This window comes from Lepidochelys kempii, chromosome 6, assembly GCF_965140285.1.
Source record: "Lepidochelys kempii isolate rLepKem1 chromosome 6, rLepKem1.hap1, whole genome shotgun sequence".
NCBI lineage: Eukaryota > Metazoa > Chordata > Testudines > Cheloniidae > Lepidochelys > Lepidochelys kempii.
In genome coordinates, this window is record NC_136385.1 from 100,302,744 (window position 1) to 100,322,556 (window position 19,813).

The 19,813-nt window shown below is 43.3% G+C and overlaps 1 protein-coding gene across 1 annotated transcript in view; it reads right to left on the minus strand.

Annotated features, from left to right (window-relative positions):
* KCNK10 (potassium two pore domain channel subfamily K member 10) overlaps positions 1 to 19,813 on the minus strand; it is a 93,874-nt gene that overhangs the window by 48,619 nt on the left and 25,442 nt on the right. Inside the window, exon 2 of the mRNA XM_073349364.1 lies at positions 8,832 to 9,154. Within this exon, the coding sequence (XP_073205465.1) occupies positions 8,832 to 9,154 (323 nt within the window). The remainder of the gene's footprint in view (positions 1 to 8,831; positions 9,155 to 19,813) is intronic.

Below are 19,813 nucleotides of genomic sequence, written 5' to 3' on the forward strand. Positions count from 1 at the left end.
TAACTATACCTCTGAGGATTGCACAAGTGGGGAAAAAAGCCAAATTGACTTAACTGAATTGTTAAATATTGAAAAGAAACATAACACTAATTAAGAGACCACTTCGGAACAAACACGGGATACTCACTTAGTTTTTATTCAGTTCTGACTTGGGCCAACCTCCCACTGAAGTCAGTGTGAGAGATGAGAGCCAAATAATGCAGTGTTTAATCAAGCAAAATTCCTGTTGAAGTCAATGGGAGTCTTTGTACTAGCTTCAGGCCCTTTGAACTTTGAATCAGGCCCTTTGCCTCCAAACTCCCCTCTCACTAAGAAAATAATACTGACTCCTGTCCCACCCATCCTTGAGTTAAAGAAAAACCCTGACTTTTACCCCTTCCATGGTCACAACCCACTGGACTCTAATGTGGATGAACATAACAACCTCAGATTTTATAAATGATCAGTGTAACCATGTCTCTGAAAGCACAAAAGTTGCTGCTTTTAGAGCCCATCCCTCTCCATTTTTTGCAGACCTCAGAAGGATCCTGAAGGAACCACCAGCCAGCTGAGCTAATGAAATCGACAGCAAACTGGGTGAGCACATATTCACCTCAGGAATCACACCGTAGCCTGTCATACAGTCATGTTATCATCCTGCCCCCTCCAGAATGCCTCTGAGTAAGCATCCCCCTAGAGCCAGCCCTCCCACACATGCAGAGTCTTAGGGCTTGTACACTCTACCACTTATGTGAGTATAATGGATATCACTCAGGGGTGTGAATAAGCCACCCCCATGCGCGACGTAAGTTACACAGACTTCAGCGCCGGAGTGAACAGTGTTATGTCAGCAAGAGAGCTTCTCCCACCAACATAGCTACCACCTCTCACAGAGGTGGTTTTATTATGCCGATGGGAAAGCTCCCTCCCATTGGCATGGAGCGTCTTCACTGGCTGCACTGCAGCAGGGCAGTTGCACCACTGTAGCACTTCTAGTGCTAGCTAACTAGCCCAGAGAGTTAATATGAGGATCCTTCAGCATACATCCCAAATGTAGATGGCTCGTTTCAATTAAGGGAGCAAGCACACAATCTTCAGGTTCCATCCCCCTATCCTCCTGCTGCAGGAGTAGAACCCAGGTGTTGCCAAAATTTAGAAAAGCTTTGCAATGGACAGTTGCCCAAATAAGCTGCTGTTCTGGGACCTGTAAGGTCACCAACCATTGAAACATTTTGTGAACAGCTGGGTGAGTTTAGGATTTGTATAGTCTTTTACAACATTAACTACTAAATTACTATAATCCCCCCGAGAAACAGACAATTATTATCCCCATTTTAGATACGTGGAAACTGAGGCACAGAGAAGTTGGAGCCAAATTCCAAGATATTCAAAAATGTATGCCAAGGTTGGGCCCCAAGGCCATATTTTAGACATCCAGATACTGTAAGTGGCTTGATTATCAGAAGTGAAGAGCACTTGAAGGCCAGCCCAAACTTCAAGCGTGAGGAGTCTGATCTTCAGGAACAATCAGTTCCAAGTTCTCTGTCTCAGTCACCAGTTTGCACTTGCTACATTTTCAAGACTCTTCACAAGGAAAAAAGTTTTAGAAAGTTATTTTCTTTTAGAATGAAAGCTGACATTCCTGGTTAGTTAGGCCCTCCAAACATGAGCTGACTCTGGCTGCTAGTACTCTGCACTTCTACAGCATCTTCTATTTGGGAATTTCAAAGTGGGTTTTTTTGACAAATATTTATGAACTGAACCGGGTGTTATTATACACATTTTACAGATGGGGAGACTGCAGGACAAAATGTTTGACTTTTCCCAAGGAAACAGAGTATATCAGTGATAGAAACAGGAATTAAATTTAAATCTCTTGCCTTCTTATCCTGTGTTTTAGCACCAGACCTCCCCACAAGAATTCACAACCCAAGCACTACTTAGAATCTAATATTAGAAATCTATCTGAATGTTGTCCCCTTACTCTTATAGGAAATGGATCACATGTGATTTGGAGAAATCTAATAGCTTTCTTTTTGTCTCTCCTAAAGTTTATAATCTAAGAAGTGAAGAATAGGAACAGAAAGGAGATGAGGACATGTACAGAAAATAGTTTCCATATACAGGATGCACAAGAGAGTCAACTCTCAGAAGTTTACAATTGCTTTTCTATACTATATGGCCAGTCTTTTCACACCTCCTTCAGTATTTTGTTCAAAAGTCCCTCTTTCTGCTCTGTTTAGGGCTTTTTTCTTCCATCTCATTCAAGTCATCCAATTTCTCTTTGGTCTATTGTCAAAGGGCCAGCACAGGTTGGCTAATAACAGTGCTCCTGTCAGGCAGGTAGGCCCAGATCTATAAAGATATTTCAGGGCCTACATCCCAGACTTAGTCTCGGGTTTAGGCACCTAAGACCCAGTTTTGACTCTGCTGCAATCCACAAAACTCCTGCCGAATCCTGTCGGTTCCTAAATTTTCAGAGTAAAAGTTCCCTTGGTGCCTTGATTTCAGTCTCCAGGCACGCCCACCACTGCCTCCCTCTCAGTGTCTCAGTGCCTATCTCCTGCCTAAGCCCCAGAGCAATTCACAAACCAGGGAAGATCAGCATTCAGCCACCTAACTTGTGTGTGAGGCCTGATCTGGTAGGTGGGTTCAAAGGCTGCCTACTGAATCAGGGACCATTCAAAATATGGAAACAGCCGCACTTATAACCCAGGGGTTAGGAACTACACCTGCAATGGGGGAAGGTCCAGGTACAATTTCTGCCTCTCTGTTAACAGGGTAGAAAGGATTTGAATTGGGCTCTCTCTCCTCTGAGGCACATGTGCAAACCACTGAGCTGTGGGATATTCTGACACAGGACTCCTCTAATCTCTCCTGTTGAAGCTATTTCACGGTGGCTAGATAATGAAAGAGAGAAAATGAGTGTATAGTTTAGTGTTCAGTTGGACATCCACCAGAGAGGTGGGTGACCCAGGGCCCAGTTCCCTGCTCCAGTCACCACCACATCCTCCTTCACTGTCTGTTTTGCGTTGAGTGAGGCAGGTGTCTAATTCATTCCTGCAAGAAACTGGTTAGGAAGCTAAGCCACCTGACTCCAGGAGATGGGCTCCCATTCATGGATTGCCAAGCAGAGATAAGTGCCTATCTCTTTGAGAGGGGTGGGGGTATAATACCCCTACTGTTGTCAGAATCTCCCATGGACTAGCTTAGGTGGCTCCCTGCCTGTGATGCTGGCTTTTGTGGATTGTATTCTATGGCGCCTATCCCTCTCCATTCGTTATATAGGGAGCCTAGCCAGGCTTTCTGGATCGCAGTGTTGTTCCTGTGATTTTCTAGGTGCCTAAAATTTAGGCATTGCAACACCTAAGGACTTTTATGGATCTGGACCACAGCATTTAAAGTTTCTTTACTAATTCTGCTCTTTAGGGGAAAAAAACTCAATGCACACCCCAGCAGTGCAAATAGTTGAGCCCCAGACAGTAACTACTGACTAGCCTCCCTCCTTACCTACTCTCTGTTCTCATACTATTTCCTGTTACCTTCCTAGTCAGTAATGGCCCTTATAATAAGACCTGGTTCCCAGATCTGTGTATTTGGGCTATGATGACCAATGCTTCTCAATTAAACTCTGAGGGAGCACGGAGAAGAAAGCAACCCATCAAAAATCCAGGCAACCTCTTAAGGTAGTCACCCACCATCACACCTACTTATATGGGATCAAATTCTGAGGATCTTACTGGGTGACGAATGAGTGAAAACCGACTGTGGACTTTGGCCCAGATCCACAAAGGCACTTAGGCACCTAAACCCCAGTCTTAGCTGCCTAAGTCTCGGGTTTAGGCACCTAAATCCCAGTTTTGACTCCAGTGCAATCCACAATACTCCTGCTGAGCCCTGTAGGTGCTTAAACTCACTCGGCTCCTAAGTTTTCAAGGTAAAAGTTGCCTAGGCACCTATGATTCAGCCTTTGAGGAAGCACATGGTTGCTTCCCTCTAGGCATCTAGATGCCTATCTGCCGCCTAAGCTCCAGGTGGCAGGGTCCTGTCCATGGATTGCTAAAAGGGCTAGGTGCCTCCCTGCAGCTAGACATCTATCTCTGAGAGAGGAGCAGGGCTTAGCACACACCCCTCTAGTGGGCATTTCCCAATGGCTGGCTTAGGCTGCTCCCAGCCTAGCATGGTGGCTTTTGTGGGTCACACTCTTAGTTGCCTCTCTCCATTCATTGTACAGGGAGCCTAGAAGCCTAACTCAGACCTTGTGGATTACAGTGATGTATTACTGCGATTTTCTAGGCACCTAAAAGTTAGGGACCATGATGCTGCCATTGCAACACCTAAATTAGTTTATGGAGCCCAGCCTTGGTAACCATGCCCAAAGGAATTACCATGCCAAAACACACCTATCGTCTATCTAGTCTTCTACTCTGTCTCCAGCAAAGGGTAATGCCTACTACTTCAGAAGCAGATGGAACCTCCTCATAATGCTCTCACATTGTGCAACACTATAAAGAGAGGGTACTGATTATTTTAGGCCCTGAACCATGAGGATTAGTAATCCTGGTGATTTTACCCTAGCAAGTGTAATTGCAGATCTTATTTTTATTAAAATAATTGTCTAATCTTTTGTTGAATCTTATATCACTTTATCCAAATGGGAATCAGAGAGCTAAACTCAACAGAGGCAGTCAGGTCTGTTTTCTTTTTACTACATTAGACCTTTTTCTTTCTTTTTTCCTCTCAAAATTCAATTTCAGATCAGTCTAATGAAAGTACCCACATCCGAAGGGGCTGCAATTAAAAAGTAGTGCAATAGCTGATTTTGTCCATTCCTCACTCCTCTATATTTACAATAGTTTATAATATCATTGAAGCCAGGTCATAGATTGCATGAAGCACTAATTAATGAGTTATTTTCACTGCAGTATATTCATATTAAGAAGCAGTTGTGTGCTGACAAAACTACAAACTTTCACTTCAGGCAAACTGGGATAACACCAGCTGTGCAGTGAGACAATGTAGTTATTGCTAGGAGAAACTGTTCTGTACCCTGTACCGCAGCAGGCATCAGTATTTGAGATAGGCCTGAACTGAATGCCATTGGCAAACACAAACTTTGAGAAGTTCACGTCTTTCCCTGAATTTCATGGACAGGCCCTGTCTCTATAACAGGTGAAACAAAAGCCCTATATCTGACCAGGCTATTGAGGCTATTTGGATCTGGATTCCCCCCATCTAGACATTTATACTGCATTTATCAGTCGTATCTGAGCACCTGCACATCTGAACTTCACAGCCTGGGATCATCTCTGGTCTCTCTCAATAAAACAAGTAGTGTTTGTGCCACAATACAAATGTTTTTGGAATGCAGAAGAGGGGATCAGTGTGGAGAGCACCTTTCAGCCACACCGAGGTTCTCCTAGATCTACGCAGCTGCCATGTGTTTTCCTTCTGTGCTTTGCCTCCCAAGGCAAGACCCTTCCAGGGGACATAGGACCTAGGGCTCACGTCAGAGGTTTGACCTTGCAAACTCATCACAGGCTTCATCTCCTCTCTACAGCCTCTCCTTACTTCCCCCTTCTAACAAAGGCTACTCCAGCTTGAAAGAGCACAGACCCTGGCCTATGGTTAAAGTCTCCCTTTCATTCCCCTTTTGGATCTGTTCCATGAGAATGTACTCCAGTAGCTCAGAGCTGAGTCCTCATTATAACTCTAGGGAGTATGATCTATGCATTCATCTACACAATGAAAATTAGTCTAATTGAATTAATAATAAACATCACCCCTAAGTGTAGCTTTGAGATGAAGACATGTAACACCGCCAAGACCCAAGGAGGTTACCCCATCAGTTCCATTATTCTGAACTCATGGTCTTACAGGCAGGCCAACACTTGATGCACTGCAGTAATCCATTGTTCCAGCAAGGGAAGATATCACTTTTTAAAATCAACATAAAAGGTAGAAAGCAAAAATGTTAACCCCTTGACAATAATCTGAAACACTGTTTTGTGTTCTTACACTCAGCTCAGTTACAAGTGCAGCTTTATAATGTATCATCATATTTCACCACAGCTGTGAGCCATGCTTACCTATTCCCAGTCATTCATAAGAATCAAATAGAATGCTTCTTTATTGAGAAAATACATTTTAATATTTTACACTAGCTGGCCTTAAGCTATTCAGTATGTCACTCTGCTAAACCTGTTTAATTTACTATTTAGAAATGATTCCCAGTTAGCCAGTGAAATGCCTGAGGACAAACTGAATTTATGAGAGATAAGGTTTGTTCAGAATATCTGACTTGCAGTGACACAACCTGCCTGTATATGAGATTAATGCCACCACCTTTTAAGGTAAAAGAAAGGACAAAATATTGTGTACACTTGAGAACTGAAACCTGGTTCAGACTACATGACATTAAGAAATATCCTGGTGTTGCACTCTATAGGCAGCAGTCTTTAGCATCCTGTTGAGATAGAATTTCTAATAGGCAGGAAAAAGTGTTTGTTAGAAAAACAAGAACTTTGCATATCTTTCATCATTGACTTTCACACATACAGCACACAAATTTCTTGCTTTAATATTCATTCCTAGAACTGCTCCATTATGTATTGCACCTCAAGAATAGCAGGAAATGTTGACCTCAGTAGCCCTCACATGATGTGTATTAGAAATGGATCAGAGCAAAAATCCCAGATCAGAAGCTTTCAACTTGGAAAAGTTCAGATACAAGTCCAGGTTCCACCTTCATCCTGAACTCCTGCCTGTACATATGTTCTTATAAAGAAAAACACCAGAACTGAACACACTGTGCTTTGGGGAGATGCAGATGCAAATTCAGATCTGCAATTTGATGGTCAGGTCCATCAGAAACATGTATATAGGCCTTAAATTAATCTCATGGTATAAAATATATACGTTGCTACATTTTTCTCAGTTGGGTATAACATAATTCTGCGAGAGCAAGATATAAGATAAGCAATTGCCAGATGTCAAAATTTATACACTTTTAAAATATATATAGTTTCCTCTTGTGAACTATAGAGTTGTGAGATTCTCAACAGTTTGACCAGGCAGGAGGAATTGGGTTCAGCTTCATGCAAAGGTTTTGTGAACCTAAGCAAGCCTCTTGCTTCAGTTCTGGATCCATCACAAAACTCCATTCCAGGTGAGTATAAAATAGTTTCAAGTTTGCTTGCAAACATTTTGCACTGCATTTGAGAATAGATCTGAACATCCACCTACAATGTTTTAGGGCCATCCTCTCCAGACTCCAGGTCAGAACACTGAACAACTACGATTTGAGGACTTCAATAGCACAGATATAGGTGTGAGGTTTTTTGCAGGAGTGGTGGGTGAAATTCTGTGGCCTATGTTGTGCAGGAGGTCAGACTAGATGATCATAATAGTCCCTTCTGACCTAAATTTCTTTGAAACTAAAAAGAGGCTGTCTGCCACAAAATCCATCACAGGTTTTGCGCTGAGCCTAATGAAGGTTAGGACAGGACTTGAGCAGACCTCCCAACAGTCCCAGGTTTTTCAGGACTATCCCACTTTGAATGCCAAAACCCTCTACCTCAGTTGAAGTGACTATTTCTGCATTCGGGGGCACTTGGGATGGGAGGTTGGAGTCTCCAGGCTCCCTGTTTGAGAGGGCCCCAAAACCAAGTGGCATTGTGACCTGGCACACAGGATTGCAGCACCACTCAGGACATACCCCTCGATAGATGCAGATGGAGGGGCTCACAGGCCAAATTTGAGTGGTACTGCAACAAAGTGTGCTAGATTACAATGCCAACCAAATTTGGCCCATACACACCTCTGTCTCTAGCTATGGAGGGGGAGAGGGGCCAGACATAAATGGCGCTGTGTCCCACGTTAGCCACTTGAAATGTTGGGAGCTATGCTTTGGCGTGTGAATACTTATGCACTGCAGACCTCATCAATAAAGCTCACTCATGTACCTCAATATTGAGCTTCAGTGCTGCAATTTGAGCTGCTCCCAGTAAATAGGGATAGAACATTCTCAGACTGAAATTCCAAACACATCAGGCCAAATTCAACCCCAGTGTATCCTCACTGACTTCAGATGATCTACACCAGCACAGAACATGGCCCCCTCGACACTACTGTAGAATAAAGCAAGTGTTGTCACTCTTCTGAAGTGAAATTCTAATCTTCCTCATCAAAACAGATTTTCACTACAAGAATTCTGGACTTTTGGTGTATGATTTATTTATGACTCATTTATTAAATGAATAGTCATCTTATTAATGAACCCCAGCTTTATCAGTCAAGCCGTAAATGTTCTTACGTTAGTGTGCACAGGCCTAACAACAAATAAATGATGCTTTAATGTGAATTCAGCATTGGTGAAAGCTGCCAGATTAGAAGCACTGCAAACAGGAACATGTACCGCACAGCCAGCAGCAATGCAGACCTTTTCACAATATCTTGACTGGGAGGCACCAGCTAAAGAGGATTATCAAGTCCTTATACCCATTTGGTCTTTGAGCCCTCTGTTGAGGCTGCCAGTTGGGATGGTGAATGTTGGCAATACCAACACTTCTTGAGTGGAACCTGGAATGAGACCAATTCATTTCACACAGGCCACCAAACAGCTCTCAGGTGATAACTTCTGTCACTACCCATTTGGGTTGGATTCAAACCAGAGACTACAAGCTGGAATGCGCCCCACCTCATTGCCAATCCCCCTGAGCCCTCCAGTCACCCTGTGGTCTGGACTTAGCAATGAAATATTAAGCTCATTTCTCAGAACTTCCAGGAAGAGGCTCAAAAAAAAAAAAGTTTCCTCCTTCACCGTGAGTTGCTGTCTTCCTCACATGTCTCACCTGAATCAGAGTCTCCAGCTCCAGTGGGGTCACACAAATATGCTCCCGAAGGAAATCCGCCTTCTCTGAGGCTATCGTATTTTTCTGGCTGCTTTCGAAAGGCTGCTCCAGGGCACGGAAGACAAGACCTCCAGTTACCAGGTAAGCTACAACCACAACAAAAATGGCCACCACCGTTTTCCACTTCATGACTGTCTGCAAGCCCTGGGAGGTGGTTTCCATGGTGGCGACCACAGTGGTCCGGGAAGAAACAGAGAGTCGTGGAGCTGGATGGTGCCCGTTAGTCTTGGGCTCAGAAGCTGGCATGGCTGAGGGAACAGCCACTGAAATGCAAAACAAAGGATGTTAAAAATAGGTTTGGTAGAAATTGATTTTTAATATATATTAGGGCTGTCAAACAATTAAAAAATAATCACAATTAATTGCAAGATTTAAAAAATAGTTGTGATTAATCACAGTTTTAATCACACTGTTGAACAGTAGAATACCAATTTAAATTAATTATAAATATTTTTGGTGTTTTTCTACATTTTCAAATATATTGATTTCAATTACAACACAGAATACAAAATGTACAGTGCTCACTTTATATTATTTTTATTACAAATATTTGCACTGTAAGAAAGATAATAGTATTTTTGAATTCACCTCATACAAGTACTGTAGTGCAGTCTCTTTATCGTGAAAATGCAACTTACAAATGTAGATTTTTCTTTACATAACTGCACTCAGAAACAAAAGCAATGTAAAACTTTAAAGCCTACAAGTCGAAGCATGAAGAGGCATACAAATGTTTAGCATATCTGGCATGTAATTACCTTGCAATGCCAGCTACAAATGTCCCATGCAAACGCCTGTTCTCATTTTCTGGCGACGTAAATAAGAAGTGGGCAGCATTATCTCCCGTAAATGTAAACAAACTTGTTTGTGTTAGCGATTGGCTGAGTGAGAAGTAGGACGGAGTGGACTTGTATGAGGTGAATTGAAAAATACTATTTCTTTTATTTATCTTTCTTACAGTGCAAATATTTGTAATAAAAAAATAATATAAAGTGAGCATTCTACACTTTGTATTCTGTGTTATAATTGAAATCAGTATATTTGAAAATGTAGAAAAACATCCAAAAACATTTTCACAGTTGCAGGAAATAGTTACTTAATGACAATAGACTCTGACATTCAAAAAGTCCTTTAAAGCACAAGTTATCAACATCATATGTCAAAATATACAGAGTTAATATCCTAAAATCAAATGTTAATAAGTTCTCAAACTGCATTTTTTTTAAACTTTGCCTATCTGTAAAATTCTGATTTTCATCATTGGAAATATATTTTCATCAGTTTTTGTATGTATGGTGCAATCGACCTTTATCAACATTTACCAATAAAAATCTAATCCTTCCAAGCCTCATTAAAAAATAAAATCTCTAATTGAAAGCATGGCCGGGATCTTTATGTATCTGCACATATAATTTTGTAAAATATTATGTCCAAGATACACAGAAGAACCTTGTTACATTGTAATGATAATCTCAAAATGAAGGGACACCTTCCCTCAAAGGATCCCTCAGCATTTCACATATTTATACAAACTATTCACAGAGATCATTTCACCCACTACTTCTAAGGACACACCAGCTGATGCAACAATTTAGGAAAGAAGTGGAGAAGTGTTTATCCAGTTAGAACACCAACAGGTATTTTAAGTTGGCAGAATGTAAATCACACAAAATGGAGTTTTGTCAGAACACTGGAATTAGCATCCTATTCTTACATAATTAATTATAAATTATTATTAATTTTTTATTAATAATTATTATTATGGAGTCATTAGTGACCAGAAGTGGTTAGAACTAGACCTGGTAGATTAGTGAAACATTTCTTTTCAAACATCTTGACAAATCAAAAGGCTGAGTTTGATTTACTATGATTTGTGGGACCGTATGATTCATAAGTACTCAGAAAGCCACTGGGTTTTTGTGAGAGTGTTCGTGAATCCTGGGAGCTTTAAAGATTTTAGCATGAAACATGCTTCATCCAGTGTTCAGTGCCAGACATTTACTGTTCATGAAGGGTGAAATTCACCATCATGCAGAGAGTCAGCACAAGGCCTATGTGTCACTTAAATCCTGCTTAAGCCCTCAGAATAGGGCTACCTAGGCCTTTGAACTGTCATGCTACTTTTCAAGCTGATCTGACTATACACATAGCATATCATATCGGTTTAGGAGAGGGTACTAGATTCATTTTAAACAGAACCTCTGCTGCAACCTTAACTATGGGGCTACTATCATTACTCCATAATCACTTTGAGACCTCATTGGTTTTTCAGGGGCTCTCAACCTTTCCAGACTGATGTACCCTTTAAGGAGTCCGATTTGTCTTGCGTACCCCAAGTTTCACCTCACTTAAAAAATACTTGCTTATAAAATCAGGCATAAAAATACAAAAAGTGTCCCAGTACACTATTACTGAAAAATTGCTGACTCATTTTTACCATACAATTATAAAATAAATCAAATGGAATATAAAGGTTGTACTTACATTTCAGTGTATAGTACATAGAACAGTATAAACAAGTCATTGTCTGTATGAAATTTGAGTTCGTAACTTTGCTAGTGATTTTTATGTAGCCTGCTGGAAAACTAGACAAATATCTAGATGAACTGCTGTATTGTACACCCTGGAAGACCTCTGCGTACCCCTGGTTGAGAACCACTGGTTTAAGTCGCAAATGAAATGAAACTAGATGACAAAAATATAGTCTCTGGTGCTAAACCAAGGCTGCCTTTACCCTCCAAGTACCTTAGCGTCTTCAAATTGAGAACTACACTTCGATGTTTACTGCATCTATGGGGAAGCAGTATTGTGAAGTGGCTGACTACATACAATTTGAACATACCAGCGTGATTACACCATTAACTAGACAATGGGTTACAATTCTCTCCCAGGAGAAGAACAATTTGTGGGTACAGAATAATTTAAAGAAATTGCTGTCTACTAAAAATCAAATTTTTTCCTAAAACAGGTACTTTCTTAAGCATTACTTTGGGGATGGATCCTCCACCTGCAGAATGACCAACATACTACAGAAACCTACTGAATGTAGTTCTCTTCACATGTAAATTTAATACTGAACTAGCACATGAAACCAGCTTGCACCCAGGAATCAGAAGGAAAGTAGCTTTTCTGTCAGTAATCCTCTCTCTACTTTCCCCCACATCCCAAGGATTTGTTGGCATGAACATAATGTGGGGAGTCAAAGGCCTGAATTCTAATCCCAGCTCTACTGCAACCTCCCTATATTTTGAGGCAAGTCATTTCACCTTTCAGTCTCAGTTTCCCATCTGTAAAATGGGAATAATAATGATTACTCTTTCTACGTCACAAGGATGTTATGGGAATTAGTGCCGACATGGTACTTTCAGTATATAAAGGGCTGTAAAAATGCTGAGTTTTACTAAAATACAATCACCTCTGGAATTAAATGGAGAGGTAGTTTAACAATACACAGCAGCACTACAAAACAGTTTAGGAAAGTGAAGAATTCCATACCCACTTGAAACAGCAAATTCCATTTACAATTACCACACAATTACCCAAACTGGAATTTAACTGGGAAATTAAGATTTTCACCCTCATTCATCCAAAAAGGTGACATGGGATCTTTAATAACAGAAACTGGCCATGAGGTTTACACAGATCATTGGAAAGGAATGTTGCCAGATGGAGAGCTCCCAGCATCCCTCATGGTTGTGTCAAGGGAAACAAGAGATATATTTGGCTTTGAGCATATTAAACTTATGCAGCACGTACCCCGGCCTAAAAGAAATGGAAGGGGATCTATGGCATAACTGATTTTTACAGCAGTTTAAGGTTCTTTTTGTGCTTGTGATTGGCTCGACTATAAAAACCACAAGAAAGGAATAAATCTTGAAGATGTACAGGGTGTTCCAACTGCAAAGGGCAAAATGAAAATTGATAAAAAGGTGTTACGCAGCTAGCCACACAATATAGTGTGGTTATTGAATAGGCCACAGCTGTTATGACATTTTAAAGGTTGGAAACTTGGAGTGTATTAGGGAATAGTGGACCCAATGCTGGCTAGACTCTAGTCCAGTGGTTCCCAAACTTGTTCTGCTGCTTGTGCAGGGAAAGCCCCTGGCGGGCTGGGCCGGTTTGTTTATCTGCTGCATCCGCAGGGTCAGCCGATGGCGGCTCCCAGTGGCCTCGGTTCGCTGCTCCAGGCCAATGGGAGCTGCTGGAAGCGGTGGCCAGTGCGTCCCTCGGCCTGCGCCGCTTCCAGCAGCTCCCATTGGCCTGGAGCAGTGAACCACAGCCAGTGGGAGCCGCGATCGGCCGAACCTGCAGACGCAGCAGGTAAACAAACCGGCCCGGCCCTCCAGGGGCTTTCCCTGCACAAGTGGTGGAACAAGTCTGGGAACCACTGGTCTAGACTGTTGCCTGCAAGGATGACATTTGATGGTGATTGGATGATGCTAGGTGTATAGCTAACTGCACATTCTAGAAAGAAGTAAATGTAGAGTATAAAAACCAAAAATAAAACATGAAATAACCAATCTGGAACAGTGACCACTGCAACTTGCATCCCTGGCAGAGTAAGTTAGAGCAATCTTGACCTCCCACTTTCTGTATTTGTGTTAAGCGATCTTTAGTTAGAACAATATGACTTAATAAAACCATCTCAGTTGAACTATTTGATATCTCATTGATTGATGATCTAAACCAGTGGTCCCCAAACTTTTCAGAGTCACACTCCCCCCTAACCCTGGTCCACGCCCTCCAGGAGGGAGGCAATGGATAGGGGTAAGGGAGCCAAGGCTGGGGGCACAGCTGCGGGCAAGGCTGGGGCCAAGGCTGCTTTTGGGATTCAAGTCTGGGGGCAGGGCTGGGAGTGGAGCCCTGGCCGGGGCCCGAGGCTGGGGGTTGGGACCGGGCTGGGAGTGGAGATGGGCACAGGGCCAGGAGCCAGGGCCGCAGCTAGGAGCAGAGCTGGGCGCGGCTGGAGCAGAGCTGGTGGCAGAGCAGGGCTGGGTGGCGTTCCCTCCCCGTCCATCATGGGAGCTAGTCCGGGCCCAGCCATGCCCCCCTGAAAGTTCCTCCATGCCCCCTGAGCGGGGAACACCCCACAGTTTGGGGACCTCTGATCTACATGAATCCATTTAACAGATATAAAAATCAGTGCATTGTAATTAAACATTACATCAACTACAACTATGCTAAAAGAACATTAAGGTTGCAAAGTCAAGCACTCAAAAGTTAGGAAGTGCCAGACTTAAGGTTGCCTCTGCATATGTATTACGATACAGTCTTTGATTACATAAGCACGTACTGTTTTTTCCATAGGATTGTTCAGTGTATAGGATAAATGGTGCTCATTGAATGGGTAGCCATTCAATAGTTCTCTTTATCTTCATCATTCAGTGTTTGGTCCCATGTACTACTTTCAGCACATCATCCAAACCCTGCTCTGGATACAGAATTATTAATTTCCCCATGGGTTTTTTTCTATGATGCTCTGATCGTAGTATCTTAGTCCTATATAAACATCAAAGAATTTATCTTCACAATGCTACTGTGGGGTGCTGTGGCTTTATTCCCATTTACTCTTGGGGAACAGAGGCACAGAAAGTAAGGCCAAAAATGTCAACTAATTTCAAGTTCCCCATGTGAGAAGCCTGATTTTTTCAGAGTACTCAGCATTTTTATATCCATCGCACAGGTCCCATAGACCTTAGTTCTCTGGATGCCAGAAGGGGGAGCATTGAGCGTACAAGAGATACGTTATCTCAGCCTTCAGAGTAGCAGCCATATTAATCTGTATCCGCAAAAAGAAAAGGAGTACTTGTTGCACCTTAGAGACTAACCAATTTATTTGAGCATAAGCTTTCGTGGGCTACAGCTCACTTCATCGGATGCATGCAAGTGGAAAATACAGTGGGGAGATTTATATACACAGAGAACATGAAACAATGGGTGTTACCATACACACTGTAATGAGAGTGATCAGGTAAGGTAAGCTATTACCAGCAGGAGAGGGGAAAAAAAAGCTTTTGTAGTGATAATCAAGGTGGGCCATTTCCAGCAAGAATATGTGTGGAACAGTAGGGGGGGAAATAAACATGGGAAAATAGTTTTACTTTGTATAATGACACATCCACTCCCAGTCTTTATTCAAGCCTAAGTTAATGGTGTCCCATTTGCAAATTAATTCCAATTCAGCAGTCTCTCATTGGAGTCTGTTTTTGAAGCTTTTTTATGGAAGAATTGCCACTTTTAGGTCTGTAATCGTGTGACCAGAGAGATTGAAGTGTTCTCCGACTGGTTTTTGAATGTTATAATTCTTGACATCTGATTTGTGTCCATTTATTCTTTTACATAGAGACTGTCCAGTTTGGCCAATGTACATGGCAGAGGGGCATTGCTGGCACATGATGGCATATATCACATTGGTAGACGTACAGGTGAACGAGCCTCTGATAGTGTGGCTGATGTGATTAGGCCCTATGATGGTGTCCCCTGATTAGATATGTGGACACAGTTGGCAATGGGCTTTGTTGCAAGGATAGGTTCCTGGATTAGTGTTTTTGTTGTGTGGGTGTGTGGTTGCTGGTGAGTATTTGCTTCAGGTTGGGGGGCTGTCTGCAAGCAAGGACTGGTCTGTCTCCCAAGCTCTGTGAGGGTGATGGGAGACCTTGCTTATTTAGTGAGAGAGACAAGCCTTCGAGCCACACAGAGCTTGAAGGATCTGAAGAAGAGCTCTGTGTGGCTCGAAAGCTTGTCTCTCTCACCAACAGAAGTTGGTCCATTATCTCAGTTCTGGTGCCCGACATCACAGTGGCCCCTTGCAGTCACGAGGAGCAATTATAAAGAATGTCCTACTCAGCCCCTGCAGCCCTGGACTGGAGTGACACTGCAAGGGTGGTGCAGTCCAGTCAGCAAACAGGACTTATGGAGGGATGGAGCATGTGTGAACTGCAATTTTTCAGAAACTTATAACTTGATCAAATTTGGGTGAATGTTCACAGAGCATATCCCTGACACCAGGGCAACTCATCTTGACAAATTCCAAGTCCCTGCTTCAAAGCTTCTCACTGAAACCACTGTAAGAATGCTGGGGCCATGGATTGTTTCTTCTTTTTAAAAATAGAAAATATGTATTTTTCCCCTCACCTCATTCTCAGATAGGGCTCACCCATTTCAGGAGACACTTCCCAAAAAAGTTCAGCATAAGGCAGCTACCCCCTATGGAAAATTTCAGCCTCAACAATTTAAGGCTGACAAAGTTATAAGCAACTGAAAATATGGTCTTGGAATGTCAAGGAACCTCAACATAGGTGTTGCTACCAGCTCTACTTATATGTTTGGTTGACTACATAGGAATAAATGAATTCATTTCACAGGCATTACAAGTGGCTCTGCAATACTATTATTTTATTATAAGACAAACGTATTGCAGAAGAACAGGGTATTAGAAAATGCAAAAACAAAATCCCAGTTCTGTTAATCCCCTATTGTATTTCAAAATAAACCACTATCAGAATGGACTTTTCCCAGGGCAATGTTTGTTAAATCATATTGAGGGTGAATTAATCTGCCTCATTGAAAGCAATGATGAATCCACACACACACTATACTGGCAAATATGCAGCCCTCAAAGGAAAGTGTGTGTTTTGACACAGGTCTTTTCCCAGCAAGAGGATGCCAGTGGGGAAAGCAAGATCCTGTTTGTTTGATCAGAAGACACTAATGTTACCAGCTGCATTAAATGTCTGCTTCTGCACTGCCATTAACCTCTGAAAGAGCCATGCAATGAGAGCCAAGCCTTGGAAATCCTTCTGCACTTGCATGAACAGAATAGCCATGCTTTGCATTAGAACAGAGAGGCTTACACATGAGACTTCTAACAACACTCGATAAGAGTTAACCTAGCAAAACCCCTGCCACTGATGGGCAAGCAGGTTAAGGCAGGGCAAAAGGGTGAAATGTAAAATATTATTGTTACTAAAAGGATGCACACTGTGTTGTGGACATTGACTTAAGAGCTTTTTACCTAGGTATTCTGGATATATTGCTTTAATCATTTATTTGTGGCTAAGGATTAAGAAGTAGTTAATGACTTGAATGCTTGGATCTGGAGAGTTTGTTCTATGTGCCAAGTAAGAACTTTGCTCCTTAGACGTCTGACCCTGCTTCCACTAAAGTCAGTTGTAGAGTTGTCAGGATTGGGGCCTAGAAAAACAGTTCAGGGATTAATATCCTGTAAGAATGTACAGTAGGAAACAATCCTGCACTGACCCCTTAGAGAAGAGCTAGATGACCTAAAAAAAAGTTTTTCCATCTTCATTGTTGCCAACTCGCACAATTTTAGCACGAGTCTCCTATTGGTATTTTTCTTAAATCCCCAGCTCCTGGAGGCAAGTAATTGCATGAGAATATCAATCGGTATCAGACAAAGGGCTTGCAGTCTCCTGCCTTGTGCCTGCAGGGATTACGCATCACCAGCCCTGCAGCAGTGCAGAGCTCCCTCTGCAGCTTTATCCAGATCCCTGCTGCTGCAAGGAAGACTGTGGTCCTGGGAGCAGAGGGGGCAGAGCAGAACCCCTGGCCAGGGCCACAAGGAGGAGGATGAGACCCCAGGCTCAGGGTCGGCCACCCCACTGCTGAATGACTCCTGACAAGGGATGAAGTCATTCAGCAGCAGGGTGGCCTCCCCCACTGCTATGGTCTCCTTCTCCACTTCCTCCATGCAGTCCCGATGGGATCTCTCTGCTCTGCCCTGCCAGGACCACAGCTTCCCCCTGCACCTTTCACCCTGGGGTCATGGGCCCTTCAGCTGTGCAGGGAGCCCTCTGCAGCTCTGCCGTCAGTGCTGCCCTAACCCAAACCCTAGTTAGGGTTTCCAACTTTCTAATTCCAGAAAACCAAACACCCTTGCCCAACCTACTGCCCCGCCCCTTCCCTGAGGCCCTGCCCACTTCCCTGCCCTTCCTGAGGCCCCACCCCCACTCACTCCATTTCCCCCTGCCCCCGGTAGCTTGCTGTCCCCCACCCTCTCTCATGTGCTTATTTTCCCTGCAAGGCCCAAACAGGCATATTTATTGTTTTGACAGATGTATTATCTTAAGTCCAGGTTTTATTTGTTACAGGACACTAGAGCTGGCAGCAAAATAGTCAAAAAGGTTAATTTTTTTTTAAAAAAAATGAAATTTCACAAAGATTTTCATGATTCTTTCCCTCCCCTCATCCCATTTTTCGTAACCAGCTCCATGTTTTTTGTTCACTAAAATTATTTAATTTTATGTGCAGAATTAGGACCACACATTGTCATAGCTGCAATGGGTCTATTAAAGGCCCACTTCTGAAGCCCAAATACAAATCCATAGAGCACAACCACAGAAATGCACACCTGTCCAAATACCTATATAAATAAATCTGTAGAAACTGACTCCCACAGCTACATGCAGATACACACGTGTATTCATGTGTACACATCTATCATGCACTAACACATTACTTCCACATTATTTACTATTACAATTGTTGTTTAGTGCCTAGAGACCCCAAGTAAGATCAGGGCTCCACGGTGGTAGGTGCTGGACATACACATAAGAGAGTCTGCAACAAAGAGTTTATAATGTAACTAGACAAAGGTGAGGTGAAATGTATGATACATTAGCTCTTCTGCAATTACTAGTCAACAACATTCACTTTTTAAAAAATAATACATTTCTTTTAGAGTTCCCTTCTCTTTTAAAATCTTGTTATGAAATGAATACACATATTTTATGTCATCAATTTTTTGAGCACAAGCCAGCAAAAGGAATAAAAGTCAAAGAGTTAGGCTGCAAATTTTATTCACACAGGTATACACACATGCGGCAATACACACACCTCCCTACACAAAGACACAGTCTCTTACACACATACAATGCATGTATGCACACACTTGCCTATGCAGAGACATTTTTTCATACACTTTTCCAGGGGTTGCCTAAATCACCCAGCCAGGAATGAAGGAGAGTGGGTTGGCGGGGAAAGGATGGTGGCAGGGGGGCTGGAGGGTGGAGGAGAGAGGATGGGGAGAGAAAGAGGCCAAGGACAAGAGCAGGGTGGGGCTGAGAGGGGGCAGTGAAGGAGAGAAGAGTGTGGAGGTGTATGTGGGGTGAATGGGAATGCAGAGGGAGGCAGAAGGCTACAGGTGTATGAGGATGTGCGGGGCACAGGGTGTATAGGGACATATTGGGAGTGCAGCAGTGTATGGAGGTGAATGGGGTGCAGGGCTGTGGGGGGTGAAGGACATGGAAGTGGCTGGTCTGGGAGGTGGAGGGGATGGGTGGGAGAGTGTTGTAAGGAGTACAGGGCTGGGATGGGATGGGGGAGGGATGCAGTGAGGGGAATGAGGGTGTGGGGGGGTTGGGATGGGGAGGGATGCAATGATGGGGGGATGGGGGTGCAGGGGAGTGTGACAGGGAGCAATGGAGTTAAGGGGGTGGGGGTGCAGCTCCATTTCCAGCACTCAGAGACGGGGCTACATATACCTCGAGCTCCTGGGTGCTGGCAATGGGGCGACAGACAGATCGCGGTTCGCTGCTGGGCATGCGCCGCAGCTCAAGCCCAGCCATGCGAGGAGAAAAGGGCCGGACAGCAGCAGGAGAGGTGAGTGCCACGCGACCCCTCAGCCACCCACTGAGCACTCATGAGTCAGGCTAGTTCCTCCCTGCCCTGATCCTCCCACCCCCATAGGAGCTGCTGGTGGGGCAGCACACGGACACACCCCCCCCGGCAGCCCCTAAGGCTAGGAGCTGGACATGCGGTGCTGAGCGGAGCCGCCAGGATCCCTTTTTGAACCGGTGTTCTGGTCCAAAACTGGACGCCTGGTCACCCGAACCCTAGTCCCCAGCCTAGCCTCTGATTCATTTGCAGCAAACGGAAACATAAGTAGTTCATCTTAAAAATAA